We start from the raw sequence: 20,696 nt of genomic DNA, 5'->3' as shown, positions 1-20,696 counted from the left end.
TGCTTCAGTTTTCACACTTACAAAAGTAGATAAAGTTCTTTAAACCTCATAGTGTTGTGGTAAGAATTTAATGAGGCCATGCACTAAATATGCTTGGAATAGTGCTTGGCACACAAGAAATATTATCAACATATTAGCTCTTAGTATTAACATATTTTTCTAGTGAACTGAAAAAACAATTTCAACCTTCTCAACTTGCTTCAAAATCGGAACTATGACTATTGGTTCTCAAATACCCTCACTGCCTAGAGAAAGTAGAATCATCATCTTAGAATTCTGTTTCTTTTCTTTATTTTCACTCATTCTAATTTCCTTTTCTTTTGGAACAAGAGAGGTATTTCTTTACTTCTCTAAGGCGAATCACTTTACCTTTGATTCTAAACTACCTACTCCTGCCATCTTAAAAACCTTAAAACCACTCTTCCATGTCAAGTGAGCATTTTCCCATTTTTAATAAAACATTCCTCCATATCACTTCGCCATTTCACTATCCCTTTCTTCTCTAAAATGGTATTATTTTCTTATTTGCACTTAACTGATTATTGCTGACCATCTCTTACTAATGAACAGGAGGCAGGCTATCCCTGGTTCAGAGCGTAGAGACTCCTAAATCAGAAAGAGCAAAAGAAGAGGGACTCTTCAGTCTCACATCATTCCAGGCCCTGTACAGCAGGGATTATTGTAGTGTCCTCATTATAGTTTACTTCATTTTATAAATAGGATTCCACCTGTGTTAAGCTGCTGAGGCAATTAAAGAGGAAACACACTTTGTGCATAATGGGAACATGTTTAAAGCAATTTGCCTTCTGCAAAGTTTTTTTTCAGTACTAAGGAATGCTACCATCACCAAAGTGACAGGAAATTTTAAATTAGGGGTTGGTTTTAACCATTTTTATAAAAACTGGCATTTCTCTCAAAATGATTTTCTTTAAAAATGAGATGTAGTTGTAATGTATTCCCAAATAACTGAGAATTGGCTAAAGCAAGCATACCACTTTTATCTGTTTTCTCCTACCTGTATATTATGCTGAGCTTAAATCTGAAGAATCTGTCAATTTGCATCCATTGTATTCTGAACAAATATTACAAGCAATTTAAAGAAAGAAAAGAAAAAGTATAATTCTCTTAATTATCTGAAATTCTTCACTAATTGACTCTGTACTTTTAACATTAATTAAGTTCATTTTTTGTTTGCTATTTATCACTAATATTTCCTGTTTATCATATTTTGTTTATTTTCATTAAGAAGTATTTGTTATGGTTTAGATATGATGTGTACCACAAAAGCTTAAGTGTGAGACAATGCAAGAATTTTCAGACTTAAATGATTGCCTAAGAGCCTTAACCTGATTAGTGGATTGATTATAAGAAACTTGACCTAATCACTGGATTAATTCATTGATATGGATTAACTGGGTGGTTACTATAGGTATGTAGGGTGTAGCTGGAGGAAGCAGGTCACTGGAGGTGTGCCTATAGGGTTTGTATCGTGACCCTGGAGAGTGGAGCGTATTCTTTCTCTCTCCGCTTCCTGGTGTCATGTCCTGAGCTGCTTTCCTTTGCCATACACTTTTGTCATGATGTTCTGCCTCATCTAGTGCTCTGAGAAATGGAGTTGACCATCTGTGAACTGATGCCTCTGAAACTGTAAACCAAAATAAACTTTTCCTCCTCTACATTGTTTTTGTCAGGTCTTTTGGTCACAGTGGTAAAAAAAAAGCTAACAAAAATTGTTTGCAAAAGAAAGAGATCTTGATAATATAATAGCAACATTAAGGAGATAATAACAAATATATTTAAAACATATTTCTGTCTTCCTAAGAAGAACAAGTAGAACAAGTAGAAAATTACAAATATTTATAGGCATATGGATAAGATATGTCAACACCATAATATTATAATATATAGCCTTGTATACAGGAAAATTTATCATGTCCATATGACCTAATCTGAAGCACTTGGCACTGTATTCCTGTCTACCAAAAACACACTGTAGATTATGAAGAAAAGAAAGGTTATAGCAGAGAAAGAAATTTCTATTCTGCATATCTATAAAATGAGTATGAATGGAGATAAATTTTTCTGGAAGTCTTTAGGTATAACTTTGTCTGCAACAAAAGAAGAGGAAATGATCTCCTGAGATCCTTTCTATCACAATTAGTAAACAGTGTTAAAATTGTCAATACATAAAAGGATAAAGTATTTGCTTTTGCAGAATATCTAACAAGAATAAAATTTTATACTTTACATACTAATTTAATACATTTATTATGGAGTTTTAGTCTTTTTTCAATTGAATACCACAGACGAGTAATCTATTTTACTGCAAGCAAAACTTACACACATGCCCTTAAAATGGCGATATCAAAAACTCATTATTTTAAGTCCTATCAACTTTTTCAAAATTTAGACAAACTATCATTAGATGGTTTTAAATATGTTTAAATTCCTCAACAGAATTGTTCGAATGAGTCAACAAAAAGAAAAGTATTTCTAAAATGACACCGTGGAGTACAAAAAAAAAAAAAAAACCCAAAACTTCTATTATCTAACAGCATCTGCCTTGCTAAGTTAGACACAGATCATACTTCATAATAACAAACATATTTAAACACAAAATGTATCTTGTATTTTTTACCCACAGTATCAGTAAATGGCACAAACATCAATCCCGCTGACCTAGCAAGAATCTAGTTTCTATCTTTTCCCTTCCTTCTACATTCTGTCAATCATTAATGTTTATTGATTGTACCGTATTAATACATCTTGAAGTTTTTCTTTCTTTACAGTCAAGATGTGGCTCAGCCACATCTTGAAAAAGCCTATTTAATCCATTATGTATGTAGGCTCAGACACATCTTGGTTTAGATTACCAACACTGTTAACCTGAATTATCAGTGATACAGCTCAAATGAATTGTCTTTCTATAGATTTGCTCCTTACAATCCATTTTCCTCATAGCTACAAATATGATCATGTTAGTCCACTTCATTGTACCTGAAGGGCTAAGAATCCTTAGGATAAATTATAAACTATGATCTAGTTTATAGTTTATAGAACCTTGAGAGATAAGACAGTGTACTTTCCTAGCACCTTCTCAGATTAGCAACTAAATAATCTATTGAATTAATCAGGAAATTACTCAGATGCATACAAAATAATAACTAAATTATAATCTGTGATATTTTAAGCTCATTTACAAATTGCGTTCGGAGAACTCAGAAACACATTTTTTTAATAGGAACAATATTAAATGTATATAACTACAGTTGCCTCCTGAAAAGCCTATTTAATCCATTATGTAGATAATTGTATTTATGGTTACTATAGACTCTAAATATTGGGTTTTGATAACATCTGGGGAAGATATATTAAGAATTCCAATTTGGTATTGCCAGTAACTAATTATTTCTGGCTGCAGCCCAGGGATAGAAAAACACAGTTCCAATTTACATACATTGTTAAAGACAGATTCTAGCATGGAAGGAATGAAAAATGACTAAAATCTCTAGGGAACTAAGTGGCAGGACTTGGCCTTCTGCTGCCATTAATTTTTGAGAACATTAATTTTTGAGGACAACTAACTTTTCATCTCCTTCCTTTTTCTTCAAGATTCCCAGTTCCTGTTGATTGTCAATACTCTGACTTCAAATCAGGGTTTCTTACCACAGACAAGAAATAAAGTATAAGTTTCTCTTTCTCTTTAAGGACACATTCTGTACACAGTATTAAGTACAAAGAAAGCTAAGTAAGCAAGCAAACAATCAAAAAGAGAAAAATGGAGGAAAAAGGTAGTTATTAACTCCAGGAAAAACAATACTTGTCAAAGAAAAGAAATGTAATTATAGCTCAAGTGTGAAATGTTTAACAGTCATTATATGGTGAACAATGAATGTTGATCAAACCAAAACTTAAGCTTAAACCATAAAATAACATGAGAAAACTGAGCAGGGGGAATGTATTTTCTTCCAATCTATGTGGTTTTTATATGTGATTTTTAAAAATCATTATAAGTTCTAATGTTTGAATTCTGTTTTCTTTCTTTGAAGTTTTTACATTTCTATCCTAACAAATTGCTCTACCTAAAGGATAGAAATGTTTTTTATGCATGTATACTACTAAGAGTTTCCAAATTTTTGCTTTTGGATTTAAGTATATGAAGTATGACTGACTTCAAGTAAATTTTTATGTATAGTGGGAAATAGTAAAGACTCCCTTTTCCCCTTATGGGTATCCAAGCATCCAACACCATTTGTTAGAAAGATTATCATTTCCCCATTGAGTTTTCTTGTCCTCTTTCTTAACAAAGCAACTGGAAATCCATGTGAAGTTCTATTTATGAACTCATCTACACATCTAACTTCACAATTTACTTAAAGGATATTTAATTTATTTCCAAATATATGACTATTATAAATAAATTTCTGTGAAAGTATTTGTGTGAATCTACATTTTCCTTTCTGTAGCATAAACAACCAGGACATTGGCGTATTTGTTTTAAAAAATTTCCTTTGTGTTTTATTTTTTCTTTCTTTCATATTTGTTACTGGTGCATTATAATTATATCTAATAGTGGGATTTGTTGTTACATATTTGTTCACACTGTATTTATGTAATTTTTAAATTTACATGACAGCAGAATGCATTACAATTCTTATTACATATATACAGCACAATTTTTCATATCTCTGGTTATATATGTAGCATATTCACACCCATCCATGTCTTCATACATGTACTTTGGATAGTAATGATCATCACATTCAACCATCATTAATTAACCCCATGCCCCCTCCTTTTCCCTCCCACCCCTCTGCCCTATCTAGAGTTTATCTATTCCTCCCATGCTCCCACTCCCTATCCCACTACGAATCAGCCTCCTTATGTAAGAGAAAACATTCAGCATTTGATTTTGGGGGATTGGCTAACTTCACTTAGCATTATCTTCTCTAACTCCAACCATTTACCTGCAAATGCCACAATTTTATTCTCTTTTGTTGCTGAGTAATATTCCATTGTGTATATATGCCACATTTTTTAAATCCATTCATCTATTGAAGGGCATCTAGGTTAGTTCTACAGTTTAGGTATTGTGAATTGTGCTGCTATAAACATTGATGCATGTTTTTGGCAACTTTGTCTAATATAAGATAATTGTAATTTTGTGGGTTAGTCTCTGTGTCCTATATTCTGTACCATTGGTCTACCAGTCTGTTTTGGTGCCAATACCATGCTGTTTTAGTTACTATTGCTCTGTAGTATAGTTTAAGGTCTGGTATAGTGATGCCACCTGCTTCACTCTTCCTGCTAAGGATTGCTTTAGCTATTCTGGGTCTCTTATTTTTTCAGATGAATTTCATGATTGCTTTTTCTATTTCTATGAGGAACGCCATTGGGATTTTGATCGGAATTGCATTAAATCTGTATAGTGCTTTTGGTAGTATGGTCATTTTGATAATATTAATTCTGCCTATCCAAGAGCAAGGTAGATCTTTCCATCTTCTAAAGTATTCTTTCTTTAGGATTCTGTAGTACAATGAATATAAATCTTTCACCTCTTTTGTTAAATTGATTCCCAAGTTATTTTTTTTTTTTGAGGTTATTGTAAATGGGGTAGTTTTCCTCATTTCTTTCTCAGAGGATTTGTCACTGATATACAAAAATGCCTTTGATTTATGGGTGTTGATTTTATATCCTGCTACTTTGCTGAATTCATTTACTAGTTCTAGAAGTGTTTTGGTGGAGCTTTTTGGGTCTTCTAGGTATAGCATCATGTCGTAAACAAATAGTGCTAATTTAAATTCTTCTTTTCCTATACATACCCCTTCTTTCGTCTAATTGCTCTGGCCAGTGTTTCAAGAACTATGTTGAACAGAAGTGGTGAAAGAGGGCATTCTGTCTTGTTCCAGTTTTTAGAGGGAATGCCTTTAATTTTTCTCCATTTAGAATGATGCTGTCCTAAGGCTTAGCATAGATAGCCTTTAAGATGTTGAAATATGTTCCTGTTATCCCTAGTTTTTCTAGTGTTTTGTACATTAAGGGATGCTGTATTTTGTCAAATGCTTTTTCTGCATCTATTGGGATGATCATATGATTCTTATCTTTGAGTCTATTGATGTGAGGAATTACATTTATTGATTTCCATATGTTGAACCAACCTTGCGTCCATGGGATGAATCCCACTTGATCATGATGCATAATCTTTTTGATATTTTTTTATATTCGATTTGCCAAAATTTTATTGAGCATTTTTGCATCTATGTTCATTAGAGATATTGGTCTGAAGTTTTTTTTCTTAGATTTGTCTTTGCCTGGTTTTGGGATCAGGATGATATTGGCCTCACAGAGTGAGTTTGGAAGTGCTGCCTCTTTTTCTATTTCCTGAAATAAATTGTAGAGTATTGGTATTAGTTCTTCTTTAAAGGTCTTGTAGAACTCAGCTGTATATCCATTCAGTCCTGGGCTTTTCTTGGTTGGTAAGCTTCTGATGGTGTCTTCTATTTTATCACTTGATATTGGTCTGTTTAAATTGTGTATATCTTCCTCATTCAATCTGGGCAAATTGTACGACTTAAGAAATTTCTCAATGCCTTCATTGTCTTCTATTTTATTGGAATAAGTTTTCAAAATAATTTCTAGCTATTCTCTGTATTTATGTAGTGTCAGTTGTAATATTACCTTTTTCATCATCTATGCTGGTAATATGAGTTTTCTTTCTCCTTCTCTTCATTAGTGTAGCTAAGGGTCTGTCAATTTTATTTATTTTTTCAAAGAACAAATTTTTTGTTTTGTCAATTTTTTCAATTGTTTCTTTTGTTTTGATTTCATTGATTTCAGCTCTAATTTTGATTATTTCTTGCTTTTGCTGCTGATTTGTTCTTCTTTTTCTAGGACTTTGAGATGTAGTGTGAGGTCATTTATTTGTTGACTTCTTCTTTTAAGAAATGAACTTCATGCAATGAATTTTCCTCTTAATACTGCTTTCATAGTGTCCCAGAGATTTCGATATGTTGTGTCTATGTTCTCATTTACTTCTAAGAATTTTTAAATCTCCCCTTCGATGTCTTCTGTAACCCATAGTTCATTTGGTAGTGTATTGTTTAGTCTCCAGGTGGAGAAATTTTTATTTTTTATTTTGTCGTTGATTTCCAATTTCATTCCATTATGATCTGATAAAATGCATGATAGTATCTCTACTTTTTTGTATTTGCTAAGAGTTGCTTTGTGGCATATTATATGGTCTATTTTAGAGAAGGATCCATGTGCTGCTGAGAAGAAAGTGTATCCATTTGATGCAGGTTAATATATTTTATATATGTCAGTGAAGTCTATAAGTTAGTGATTGTATTACTGAGTTCTATAGTTTCTTTATTCAACTTTTGTTTAGAAGATATATCCAGTGGTGAGAGAGGTATGTTAAAATCACCCAAGATTATTATGTTGTGGTCAATTTGAATCTTGAACTTGAGAAAAATTTGTTTGATGAACATAGCTGCAACATTGTTTGGGGCATATATATTTATGATTGTTATGTCTTGTTGGTGTACCGTTCCTGTGAGCAGTATGTAATGTCCATCTTTATCCCTTTTGATCAATTTTGGCTTGAAGTCTACTTTATTTGATACGAGGATGGAAACCATGTTTGCTTTCACAGTCCATGTGAGTGGTATGATTTTCCCCAACCATTCACTTTCAGTCTGTGTATGTCTTTTCCTATCAGATGAGTCTCCTGTAGGCAGCATAATCCAGTTTGCTAGCCTATGTATTTTGATTGGTGAGTTTAAGCCATTAACATTCAGGGTTATTATTGAGACATAGTTTGTATTTCCAGCTATATTTGTTATTTAACTTGATTTTCTTTAATTAGTTTGTCCTTTAGGGTGCTACCTCCCTCTGCTAATTTTCATTGTTGTTTTTCATCTCCTCCTCACAGAATATTTTGCCAAGGATGTTTTGTAGTGCTGGTTTTCTAGCTATAAATTCTTTTAACTTTTGTTTATCATGGGAGGTTTTTATTTCATCTTCAAATCTTAAGCTTAATTTTGCTGGATACAAGATTCTTGGTTGGCACCCATTTTCTTTCAGAGCTTGATATATGTTGTTCTAGGATCTTCTAGCTTTCAGGGTCTGTTTTGAAAACTCTGTTATCCTAATTGGTTTTCCCCTATACGTAATCTGATTCCTTTATCTTGTGGCTTTTAAAATTCTCTCCTTATTCTGTATGTTGGGCATTTTTATTATAATGTGCCTTGGTGTGGATCTGTTGTGATTTTGTACACTTGGCGTCCTGTAGGCTTCTTGAATTGGGATTTCCAATTCATTCTTCATGTTTGGAAAGTTTTCTGATATTATTTCATTGAATAGATTGTTCATTCCTTTGGATTGGACCTCTATGCCTTCCTCTATCCAAATAGCTCTTAAATTTGGTCTTTTTATGCTATCCCATATTTCTTGAATGTTCTGCTCATGGTTTCTTACCATTATCGCTGTGTGATCTATGTTCTTTTCAAGATTATATATTTTATCTTCATTGTCTGATGTCCTATCTTCCAAGTGGTCTACTCTGTTGGTGATGCTTTCATTTGAGCTTTTAATTTGGTCTATTGTTTCTTTCATTTTAAGGATTTCTGTTTGTTTGTTTGTTTGTTTGTTTGTTTGTTTGTTTAGAACCCCTAGCTCCCTGTTGAGGTGATCTTTTGCTTCTTGGATTTGTTTATGTAGCTCCTTGTCAAAGTGATCTTTCATTGTTTGTATTTGCTCTCTTATATCTTCCCCATGTATATCCTGAACTCTTTCTCTGTCATTTTTTTCTGCTGTGGCTGCCAATGATTCTAATGATGTGGTGTCTTGCTTGATTTGTTTGTGGTACTTTCTTCTCTTGTCTTTTCATTTTTCTCATGAGTCTTCCTTTCCAGCTCTATGGGTCTTGGGTGTTATTGTTTTTACCCTATAGGTTTGTAGTGCTCTTGTAGGGTTCCGAGAGCCCTCCTTTGTGAGGAAGGACAAGATCCCAATATCAACAACATATCACCTATGAACAATTTGTTGTATTAAGACGTTTACAGTTTGGTCTCAATGTTGGATTCAATTATTATCTAAAATATCAGTAGTTTTGTAAAAAGATTTACAGTTTCTGACGGTGGACAATGAACTGAGGGTGGGGCATAGGACGATATGGTGAGGAGGAAGGATGTGAGGGCATAGAGCTAATATATCTTAGGAAATGTGAAAGAGAAATCTAATGAAGATGGTTAGTAGCAAGAGAATAGACAGCAAGTAATTTAGAGTAGACAAGTACATGGGAAGACCATAGAGTACATTAAACAACACACATATGTATTTAGAAAAATACAAGATGTTAAAATAGTAAAATTTGAAGAAGGAAAGAAAAATGAAAGAAAAAAAAGAGGAAAAACAAAGGGCATATACAACACCTCTATATTATATTATTCAGAGGACTCAGTCCTCAAAATCCTATTTCATGCAAAGTTCTTGGTTTCACATGTGTTGGGGATGTGAGGGCCAGAGGATAGAGGGGTAGAAAAGAGAAAAAAAAAATACTCGAAAGAAGAAACCAGGGTTGTTGCTAGTTTTAGAGATCTGTATCTGTTCTGTTTCTCTTCTCATCTAATAGGTGGCTTGTCTGTTTTAAGCTGGTGTCTCTGCCCTCAGGATGGTGTAGGTAACCAGGGTGGGAAGACTGGTCCTGGTGTAGGGCATCTGGAAGTGTGGAGTGCCACCTGCCAGTCCCTGCAGAGAGATTGCACATCACGGGTCACTCTTGGGACCGCTTGTCTGACTTGAGCGCCCGGTACTGTCTCCCTCTCTTGCCTGGAGATTTCCCAGCTCCTGGTCTCTCTGTTGGACTCCAAACTTTAGTCCCATTCCCTCTCACTTATCAGTTCCCACCTGCGGGACCCTCACACCCAGGCTCATACAAGGTGGGCGGCGCCCTGGTGGCACTGCACACCTGCCAACTGGAAGCTGTTTTTGTGTTGAGTAATCACTGTGCCGAGTTATCACCACTGGGGAGTGGGGGGGGAGGGGTTGGATACCTGGCACTTGGCCAGATGGAGATCCGATCTGAGAGCTGTCCCCACCAAATATGGTGAGAAAGGTTATCCAAGATGGAGTCAGTCTGCTTCCACTGCCAGGGTGTCTGGTGAGGTGGGGGGAGCTGGGTGATGGCATTGTGCTGTGGGTAGGTAGTAGCCGAGTGACCTGAGTGGGAGCAGAGCGCGGGCTTTGGGTTTTGGAAGGCAGGGGTCTGGAGTCCTGCTCAAACGCTGAGGCTCTGAGCCCTGCGTGGGAGTCACAGTGCTGGTGATTTCTGAGGAAATCAGCTGTATAGGGGTTCTCTTACACTCTCTGAGATGCAGTATTCCGACTAGGTGAGATCTGAGTCATGGAGCAACACAGGATGCTGCCTCCCTCCAGCCCTCCATCTTGGAATCCCAATATTGTTAACTAGTATTTCTCCTTTCCCTTTCCTCCTCCCTCACCCTCTACTGTTGGCTTATAAGCCGATTGAATACATTTTCTTTATCTCTGATACTGTTTTTTATTTCAAGCATTTCTCTTCTACTAAATTTATATTTTCATGCAACTTCTGTAATTCTCCATCTCTTCCTACATCTTTTCCATTAGATTCTTTCTTTCTTTCTTTTTTTTCCCCCTTTAGGTACTGGGGATTGAACTCAGGGACACTCAACCACTGAGCCATATCCTCATCCCTGTTTAGTATTTTATTGAGAGACAGGGTCTCACTGAGTTGCTTAGCATCTTGACATTGCTGATGCTGGCTTTGAACTAGGGATTCTCCTGCCTAAGCCTCCCGAGCCACCGAGATTCACATGCGTGTGCCACTACACTTGGCTTCTATTAGATTCTTTAAAAAAAAAAAATACATACATATATTATACACACACACACACACACGTGTGTGTGTGTGTGTAGACACAATACGTTCATTTATTTATTTTTAAGTGGTGCTGAGAATCACACCCAGTGCTTTGCGTGTGCTAGGCTACTGCTCTACCACTGAGCCACAACCTCAGCCTTTATTAGATTCTTAACATACTATTCATAGCTATTTTAATGTCCTTGTTTAATAGTTCTACCATTTGGATCATTTTAACATGTGTCTTCATTGATTGTTTTATCTCTTGACAATAGATTAGGATTTTTTTAAGTGGCTTTTACATTTATTTCACATTTTCTACTGAATGCTAGAAATTATTCATAGAAGAACAGTGCACACTGAGTAAATGATAGTTGCATGTGGAACTGGTCATGCTTTTTGTTAGGGTGACAGTATAAGACTGTAGAGGGCTGAGTCAATGCAGTAAGTGTGGTGTCAACTGGGAGGTGTCATAAATACAGTTATCCCATACTAAATGAAAGTGGTATAAACATACATGGGAGAAAAGAAAGCCTCTTCAACAAATGGTGCTGGGAAAACTGGTAATCCATATGTAGCAGAATGAAATTAAACCCCTCTCATCTTGCACAAAAGTCAACTCAAAGTGGATCAAAGACCAAGACATTAGACCAGAAATCCTACACCTAATAGAAGAAAATATAGGCCCAACATTCCATCATGTCGGCTTCCTCAACAAGATTCCTAAACAGCAAGAATCAATAAATGGGATGTTATCAAACTAAAAAGCTTCTTCAAAAAAAGGAAATAAAATCATGAAGATAGAGCCCACAGAATGGGAGAAAATGTTTGCCACCTGCACCTCAGTATAGCATTAATCTCCAGAATATATAAAGAACTCAAAAAAAAAAAAAAAACAACAAATAAAACAATCAATAAATAAGCAAAGAAACTGAACAGACACTTCACAGAAGAAATATGAATGGTCAACAAATACATAAAAATGTTCAACATCTCTAGCAATTAGAGAAATGCAAATTAAAACTACACTAAGATTTCATCTCACTCCAGCCAGAATAGCAACAATCAAGAATACAATTAACATATGAAATATGATATGTCCAGAGCTTTGTAATGTTTTGAACAACTAATAATAATAAAAGAAGAATACAATTAACAATTAATGTTGGTGAGTATATAGGTAAAAGAATACATTCATACATTGCTGGTGAGACTGCAAATTGGTGCAACCACTATGGGAAAGCAGTATGGAGATTCCTTAAAAACTTGGAATGGAATCACCATTTGACCCAGTTATCCCTCTCCCTGGCATATATACAAAGGACTTAAAATCAGCCTACTACAGTGGTATAGCCACATCAATGTTTATAGCAGCTCAATTCACAACAGCTAAGCTATGGAACCAACCTAGGTGCCCTTCAACAGATTTAATGGATAAAGAAAATGTGGTATGAAAACACAATGGAATAGAACTCAGCCAAAGAAAGAATGACTGTATGACATTTGCCAGAAAATGGATTGGATGGATCTGGAGACAATCATGCTAAGTGAAATAAGCCAATCCCCCCCAAACCAAAAGATGAATGTTCTCTTTGATATGTGGATACTAACACACAACAAGGGGTATGGGACAGAAGTTGAGTAGATTAAACAAAATGGAATGAAGGGAAGGGAGGGAGGCAGGAATAAGAAAGACAGTAGAATCAATCTGACTTAACTTTCCTATGTACATATGTAATACCCCACAGTGAATCTCCACATCATATACAACCACAATTAGATCCTAATTAGAATAAGATATACTCCATGTTTGTATAAATATGTTAAAATATACTCTTCTATCATGTATAACTAAAAAGAACAAATCAAAAGAAAAAAAATTGGGGTGCTGCTTAGATTCTCTTGTTGTTACATTTACCATTAGTACATGAACTTCAAAGTCCCCTAGCAATGTGATGCTTCTACTTTGTGATAGTGTGTTATAATTGCACTGTCAGTTTTTCAGCAGCCCTGCATAGAAGGCTTTCTTTCTCCTCCAGTGGTAGATTATGAAGATATTTCAGTGTTGAGTTCATGGTGGGGCACAGGAGATCTCGAATCTATTGGTACCAACTCAGCTAAGCCTTACACGTGTTACTTTTTAGTTTTTCTGCCTCCCACCCCCACCCAAACTGTCTTGTCACTATGGATGGTCCTGAAGAAGTTTTAGCCCCACCTCCAGCTGTAATAGATCTTTCCCTTATATCATGTCAAGGTCCTGAGTTCCAACAGGGTTTGATGCCCATACCTTAGGGTAGACAGCTTTTGTTCTTGTCCCACTCCCAAAACAGTAGATCCTACTTAATAAAAACCTATTTAATAATAACATTAAAATATATTAAAAATTTATGTTTGATGGCATAACAATGAGGTACCTTGGCAATAGCAGTCTGTTTAAATATGCGAGTAATCAAGCCCAGAACAGTCTCTGTGCCACCTGGATTTGGAGATCTCATTAATTTTTTCCACTCTTCCAAACTGGTATTCAAATCCTATGTGGGATAAAATAAAATTATTTAGGAATACAGCATAAAGAACATAACAATTAATGTGATCATGAATCATGTCCTACTTCTTTCCTCTTCTGAGTAGAAAAACAAAAAGAAAATTCTTATAGATGCCAATGTGTTCATTTTAAAACATCAGTGCAGGGTTAGGATTGTGGCTCAGTGGTAGAGCGCTTGCTTTGCATGTGTAAGGCACTGGGTTCAATCCTCAGCACCACATAAAAATGAATAAATAAATATACTGTGTCCATCCAAAACTTAAAAAATATTAAAAAAAGAAAGAAAGATAAGATACAAGTGCCTTTGCTAGCTTCATAAATCAACCAATCTTAAGGACAAATATTTTGTAAAGTGAAAATAAAAAGTTAAACACATAGGAAAGCAGGGTGGTTAAAATGTATATGGTTGTAAAATATTCTTACGAAAAGGTAAGATTTAAATAAGCATAAAGATTTGGAGAATAGTGGTTCAATAAAAATAAAATACAATCATAAGTTGATGTATCATTTTATTTTTCTTTCTAATGCTAAAAAAGTGAAGAAAATTGGATCATTCTTATTTTAGAAATAACACATTGCTCCATATTTGCAAAATGCTTACTTTAAGTTTTCAAGATATAATAAAAGCTCCTTGCCCCCAAAGCCATGTCCAGATTTGCAAAATTTAAAGAATATATAAACATTGCACTCCTCAAAAGTAAATACACATAAGGTTTAGGTAAAACACACTTTTGGCTTTCTGCTATGTTGAATGCTACATCTTACAATATAATTACAGAGTTTGAGGATTTCAAGAGTAGGGTTACACTTACGGTATTCTCAAAGACATCTATTCACACTTTAAAAAAATTCTACAGCAAGAAAAACAATTTTCTTTATTATTGGGTCTCACATTATAGACATTTTGAATTCTTACTGCTAAATCTTTGTTGCAGTTGAAGTACTTTTTTTCTATATTCAGCATAAATATTTTTAATCACTAGGTTACTATATCTGTTCACATATTTGATAACTAAAATTAAATTCTTCCACACTCTTCCTGAAAAGATACAAAATCAATTCATATGCTCTATTAATTAAACCTATTTTAAGAAAGCAGGCTTTTCCTTCTGTGAAATATGTACAATCTTTAATAGTATAATTTAAAATGATTTTACAATGACTTTCAATCAAATGAAGGTTCTCACCTTGGCTGCTTTGTCGGGAAGATCAAATGGAATATGTTGTCTGATTTTAGGGGGCAGCTGGGTTAAAACTTCAGTCTTTAATCTTCTAATCATTATGTCATTTAATAGATGGTGAAGTTCCTTAAGATTTGATGCCCCTCTATAATCCCACTGAGGTCTTTTACCAAAATATCTGTAAATAGAAAGTAAAAACATTTTGCAAAGCTGAATGCTAGAGTAAGAAAACAATTTATCTGATATGTTCTTTTTTTTTTTTAAACTGATATTGGGGATTCAATCCAGAAGCACTTAACCACTGAGCAATATCCCCAACACTTTTTGAGTCAGGGTTGCACTAAGTTGCTTCGGCCCTTCTAAGTTGCTGAGTCTGGCTTTGAACTTGTGATTCTCCTGCCTCAGACTCCCAAGTCACTGAGATTACAGGTGTGTGCTACCCTACCTGTCTACTTTCTTCCTCTTTTAATGATAACGAGCCATGATGTTGCTTTCACTATTTCTGATGAAAATTAATTTCAAAAAGCTTAATGTAAGAAATGTTAATTAACAAGCTTACATATTACTCAAATATAGAAAAGTTAGTGTCTAAACACTATTTACACTGAGTTAAAGCTGGGATGGACAGGTAACGCAGAATTGGACTAGGTCATTGTTTCTAAATGGGGGCATTATTGGCATTTGGGTGGGATTATACATGGCAGTATGTTTAGCAGATCTAGCCATGAGTAGAAATAAACTGTCAGTACACTAGCCAGTCATTATTATTACTCAAAACATCTCAAACATTTCCCCTACTCTCTATTCATACCAACTATCTCCACTTGAACTGTTAAGCATAGCAGATTACCTGGTATTCTTTTTTTCCTTTGAAACCAATGAATTGACACCAGAGGAATTAAAAACAAACAAACAAAAAGACACAAAACTATCATGAAAGAGAGTGAGAGAGAAGATATCAGAGGATATGTAACTTAAAGAAATATTTAGAAGGTACAATGTAGATGAACAAGTGGTAACTGATGTAGCAAAAGCAAGCAAGCAACAATTTAAAATGCTTGCAAAAGGCAAATTATTCTCTAGATCCCTGAGAAGATCAGGAATTGGAAGTACCAAGTAATGTAAGCAAGTGTTAAGACAAAGATTGTAATCTGGGGAAACTACTGAATTTACATCTGGACAGCTGGCCCCCTATCACTGTGACAACAATTACTACACATAAAATTCCCAATCATCTCTTAGGGGTTTATACTACCCACTATTAAAAATAGCTGTTAAAGAATAAGGAAAAATTCCTGTTAAGTTGTATTATGATTCCTAATACTTATAATTTAAGTAATTATCCATTTTCATGGGGTTTGGGCCTATTTTAGCACAAATAGATCTCAATTTGAGAAAGCTGGAGCTTACAAATATTAAAATATTTTTGTTTAATGTGTCAAACTAAACATACAGGAAAAGTACAATTTACATTAAAAATTATGCTTGCACTGTAGATTTGATTAGAAGACTGTAGTAAATGGATAGAATGTACTGTATGACAAAATGAAAGATACCATTTAGTTGTCATCAACAAGAAATTCATTCATTTAAAAAAAAAATCTAAGTGCTGCCATTGCACAAAAAGTTTAATGGGTTTATGCATAATCACAATAAACTGAACTGCTGAAACTTTTCCATTAAAATTTTTTACTTCATTAATATTTTATTTCCTCATATTTATATTAAAAATTTTAATGAAAATGGGAAAACACTTGTCAATATCTAATTCCATTACCTATTTTTCCATTCATATACTTAGGAACCTTTTGAATTGCAGTTTAAAAAAATTTAACATTCCAAACTGCCAATAACAGAAAAAAGAGGTTGATAAGAGATTTGTTTGTTGGTTTTGTCTTCAGAATTAAAGATCTCCCATTAAAATGGATTCTTAAGCACATTCTTCACTTACACAACATACCCTGCATGTATGCAATATGCTAATTTGAGGGGTTTTTTTGGCATAATTGTTACATGCTAGCACAGAGCACAAAGGTATCTTAAAACAGATCTACCACTAAGGCCACACCTGCTTTCTGCAGAGCACTTATGTCCTGTGCTTTAGAAGTGCAGATCTGTTTTGTAGTCAGAATACAGTACACTGTTAGGTATGTAAAGATGAGGTTTCTTCACTTCTTAGTAAGCTTCACACTATGGTGAGAAGATTTAACTAGTTGCTCCCTGGGTATTTTACCCATATGTCATAAGCCATACTCTTGGTATTAAATATGGTTTAGAAAAATTATTTCTTGCTACCTTCCACTTCTACCATTTCTCTTTCAGTGGAAACACAGAATGCTAGAGGTAGCATTTACTCTAAAGAATGCTGGCAACACCACATTTGTCGGAATCCCAGTCTCAGTTTTGGAGTGTGAAGGGGAAATAACAAGGGCAAGGGGGCTAGAGTGTCACCCCTAAATGGCTGGTCTCTTCCCAACTTTTCTGTCTTGCCACCCAATCCCTAAGCAACCACTAATCTACTTTCTATCTGTATTTTCCTTTTCTGAACTTTCATGAGTGAAATCATACATTATGTGGTGTTTTATGACTGCCTTCTTTCAGCTAACATAGTGTTTTCAAAGTTTTCATCCATGTGATTGCATAAATCAATATTTCATTCCTTTTGAAGATTGAATAAAATGCCACTGTATGAATATACCAAAATTTGTTTATTATTTGTCCAATGGTGGACATTTGGGTTGTTTCCCAATTTTGTATTTTATGAATAAAGCTACTACAGACATTCAGGTACAAGTTTGTATGATCATATATTTTCATTTCTTGTGGGTAATGTCTAGTAGTGGAATGACTGGGTCATATGTTAACTCTATGTCTGATCATTTGAGAAAATGCCAAGAATCATTCCAAAGCAGTTGGATTACTTTACATTCTCATTGGCAGTGTATGAGGATTCTAAAATGACTTTACCATATTATATTGCTGTCAGCACTGCATAAGGGTTACAATTTCTCCATACCCTTGCCATACTTATTCTCTGTGTCTAGCCAATTTAATGTGTGCAAAGTGGTATCTCATGCTTTTGACTTGCATTCCCTGATGACTAATGAAGTCAAGCATTTTTTGATGTGTTTGATGGTCATTTGTTTATCTTTTTTTTTTTTTTTTTGAGAAATGTCTTCTCAAATCCTCTGCCCAATTTTTGAATTGTTTCTTTTTATTATTGAATTATAGGAGCAATTCACATATTCTACATATACATTCCTTATCAAATATATGATTTGCAAATATTTTTCCCAATCTGTGGGTGGTGTTTCCATTTTTTTGATGGTATATCTTGAAGTACAAAACTTATTTTGAGCTGGGTGCAGTGGCGTATGCCTGTAATCCCACCTGCTCAGGAGGCTGAGACAGGACGATCATGAGTTCAGAGCCAGCTTCACTCACCATCTTAGCAAGGCCTTAAGCAACTCAGTGAGACTCTGTCTCTAAATAAAATATAAAAAGGCTGAGGATGTGGCTCAGTGGTTAGGTGCTCTATGGTTCAATCCTCAATACAAAAAAAAAGTTATTAATTTGAATGAAGTGCAATTTGTCTAGTTTTTCTTTTGTTGCTAGTGCTTTTAGTATCATATCTAAAAATGCCTTAACAAATCCAAAGTATAAAGATTCACTCGTATGTTTTCTCATGAAAACATTTAAAAATGTTTTAAAAACATTGTCTTTACATTTAGCTCTCTGTTCCATTTTGAGTTAACTTTTATATATGGTATGAGGTGAACGTTCAATTTCATTCTTTCTTTGTGGCTATCAAGTTGTCCCAGAACCATTTAAATGCTGTTGTTTTTGTTAAGAATCAGTTAACTGTAAATGAGTTTATTTCTGGACTATTAATTCTATTCCACTGATCTAGATATTTATCTTCATGTAAGGACCACACTCTCTTGATTAGCACTGTAATCCATCCCTTTAGTCCTGTTTTTCTTTTTACGTTTAGGCTATTCTAGTTCCCTTGCAATTCAATTCAACATAAATTTTAGAATTACTTTATTTATTTGTAAAAAGGAAATTGGCCAAGATTCTGATAGGGATTGTGTTAAATCTATAAATAAGTTTGAGGAATATTATCCTCTTACCAGTCTTTCTATTCTATGGACATGGAATGTTTTCCCACTTACATCTATAATTTCTTTCAACAATATTTTATAATTTCAGAGTAAAAGTGTTACACATTTTTATTAAATGTATTTGTAAATATTTTATTATTTTTGATGCTATTGTGAATAAAGTTGTTTTCTTAATTTCATTTTTGGATTATTCATTGAAAGTTTTAGAAATCAAATTGCTTTTTGTATACTGATCTTGTATTCTGTAACTTTGCTGATATCGTTTTTCAGTTCTAAGAGTTTTTTAGTGGATTCCTTAGGATTTTTAATATATAAGACCATGTCACCTGAAAATACAAGTTACTTCTATTTTTCCAATGAACTCCTTTTATTTATTTAATTTCTTTGCCTAATTGCTCTGGCTAAAACTTCTAGTACAATATTGAACAAATGATAGTAGCAATAAGACAGTCTTATCCTGATCTTAGGGGAAAATATTTGGGTTTTGACAATTAAGAATTACCATTATCTGTGGGATTTTTGTAAATGCCCTTCATCAGGTTGAGGGAGTTGGTGATTATATTGCTTGCCTAGGTATGCACAAGGCATCAAGTTTGATCCACAGCAACACACACACAAACAAACACATGCACACACAATTAAAGTAATAGTCCACAGAACATGATAATTGCATATTTGTAGTAAGGTACAGCAGCAATTATACTTCTAAGTTTTAACTTATAGGACTGAATTTTGATCATCCCAGATTGAATCTACTGGGTTAAGAATAGTTTTCAAGGGGAAAAAGTAAGTATGATTTTCAAAATGTTGACTGTTACGTACTTATGCTATGTAAGTACAATGAAGATTTCTAGCATGATAATATTGTTGTAATCGGTTCAGGCTTTAGGGGAAGTGGTCTGTGGATATAGACGCCATGAGTTTTAAGAGTTAAAGCCAGGAAAAAAGTTGAAACTCGTCAGTAATAAGGGAAGAATGAAAAGGAAAGAAAAGCATTTTGCTTTTGCCATCCTAGGAATAATTTCTATTATTTTCTCTACTAAAATTTCTCTCAAATCCTTGATCTCTTTAAATATAAGGAACTGATGTAAATCTACTGAAATTTCTGAGTTCCAAAGTATGATGATACAACACAGTATAAACACAGGTTTACAAAATAATTTGTATAAATTTTAATTAATATACCTATATAAAACTCCTATTTGTTTAAATTACCATTTATTTCAAATGTTAAGATATAATGTTATCTGCCAGGTATGCTGGTGCATGCCTATGATCCCAGCGACTCGGGAGTTCGAGACAGGAGGATCGTGAGTTCAAAGCTAGTCTCAGCAACTTAGTGAGGCCTAAGCAACTCAGTGAGACCCTGTCTCTAAATAAAAAATAAATAGGGCTGGGGATGTGGTAGTGTGATTGTGTGCCCCTGGGTTCAATCCCCAGGACCAAAAATAAATAAAATAAAAGAAAGTATATAATGTTTAACTTGCACATTACTATAGTAGAAGTTGTTGCTTTCATATTACATGTTAGGAAGAATGACACAAATTTTGGAAGAAAAAAGCTAAAAAATTTTCCACTACTTTTTGTTGTAGTCACCAGAATTTACTTTTTTAAATATATATTTATTTTTAGTTGTAGTAGGATGCAATACCTTTATTTTATTTATTTATTTTGATGTGGTGCTGAGGATCGAACCCAGAGCCTCGCATATGCTAGGCAAGCACTCTACCGCTGGGTCATAACCCCAGCCCACCAGAATTTACTTTTCCCCCTTTATTTCTCTCCCACCAGAATTTACTTTTCCCTCTTTATTTCTCTCTCTCTCTCTCTTTTGGAGGGGGAATGGGCTGTGGTACTGAGGATTGAACCAAGGGCCTTTTCCATGTCAGGTAAGTGCTATACCACTGAGCTATATCTCCAGCTTTTAGAACTTACTTTTTTTTAGT

General features: G+C 34.3%; 1 protein-coding gene across 6 annotated transcripts in view; it reads right to left on the bottom strand.

The window, feature by feature from the left end:
* The window catches only part of Zranb3 (zinc finger RANBP2-type containing 3), a 232,121-nt gene that overhangs the window by 71,269 nt on the left and 140,156 nt on the right, over nucleotides 1-20,696 (bottom strand). For all 6 annotated transcript variants that reach the window (XM_046463792.2, XM_046463794.2, XM_046463796.2 and 3 more), the window contains 2 exons: nucleotides 14,633-14,804; nucleotides 13,315-13,431 (listed from right to left, as the gene is read on the bottom strand). In XM_046463792.2, coding sequence (XP_046319748.1) covers nucleotides 13,315-13,431; nucleotides 14,633-14,804 — 289 coding nt within the window. The remainder of the gene's footprint in view (nucleotides 1-13,314; nucleotides 13,432-14,632; nucleotides 14,805-20,696) is intronic.

This window comes from Marmota monax, unplaced genomic scaffold (assembly GCF_021218885.2).
Source record: "Marmota monax isolate L192 unplaced genomic scaffold, Marmota_monax_Labrador192_F-V1.1 WCK01_AAM20220418_F8-fsc00034, whole genome shotgun sequence".
Lineage (NCBI taxonomy): Eukaryota > Metazoa > Chordata > Mammalia > Rodentia > Sciuridae > Marmota > Marmota monax.
Note: the sequence above shows the minus strand (reverse complement) of the source record. Positions and strands in the feature narration are given on the sequence as shown.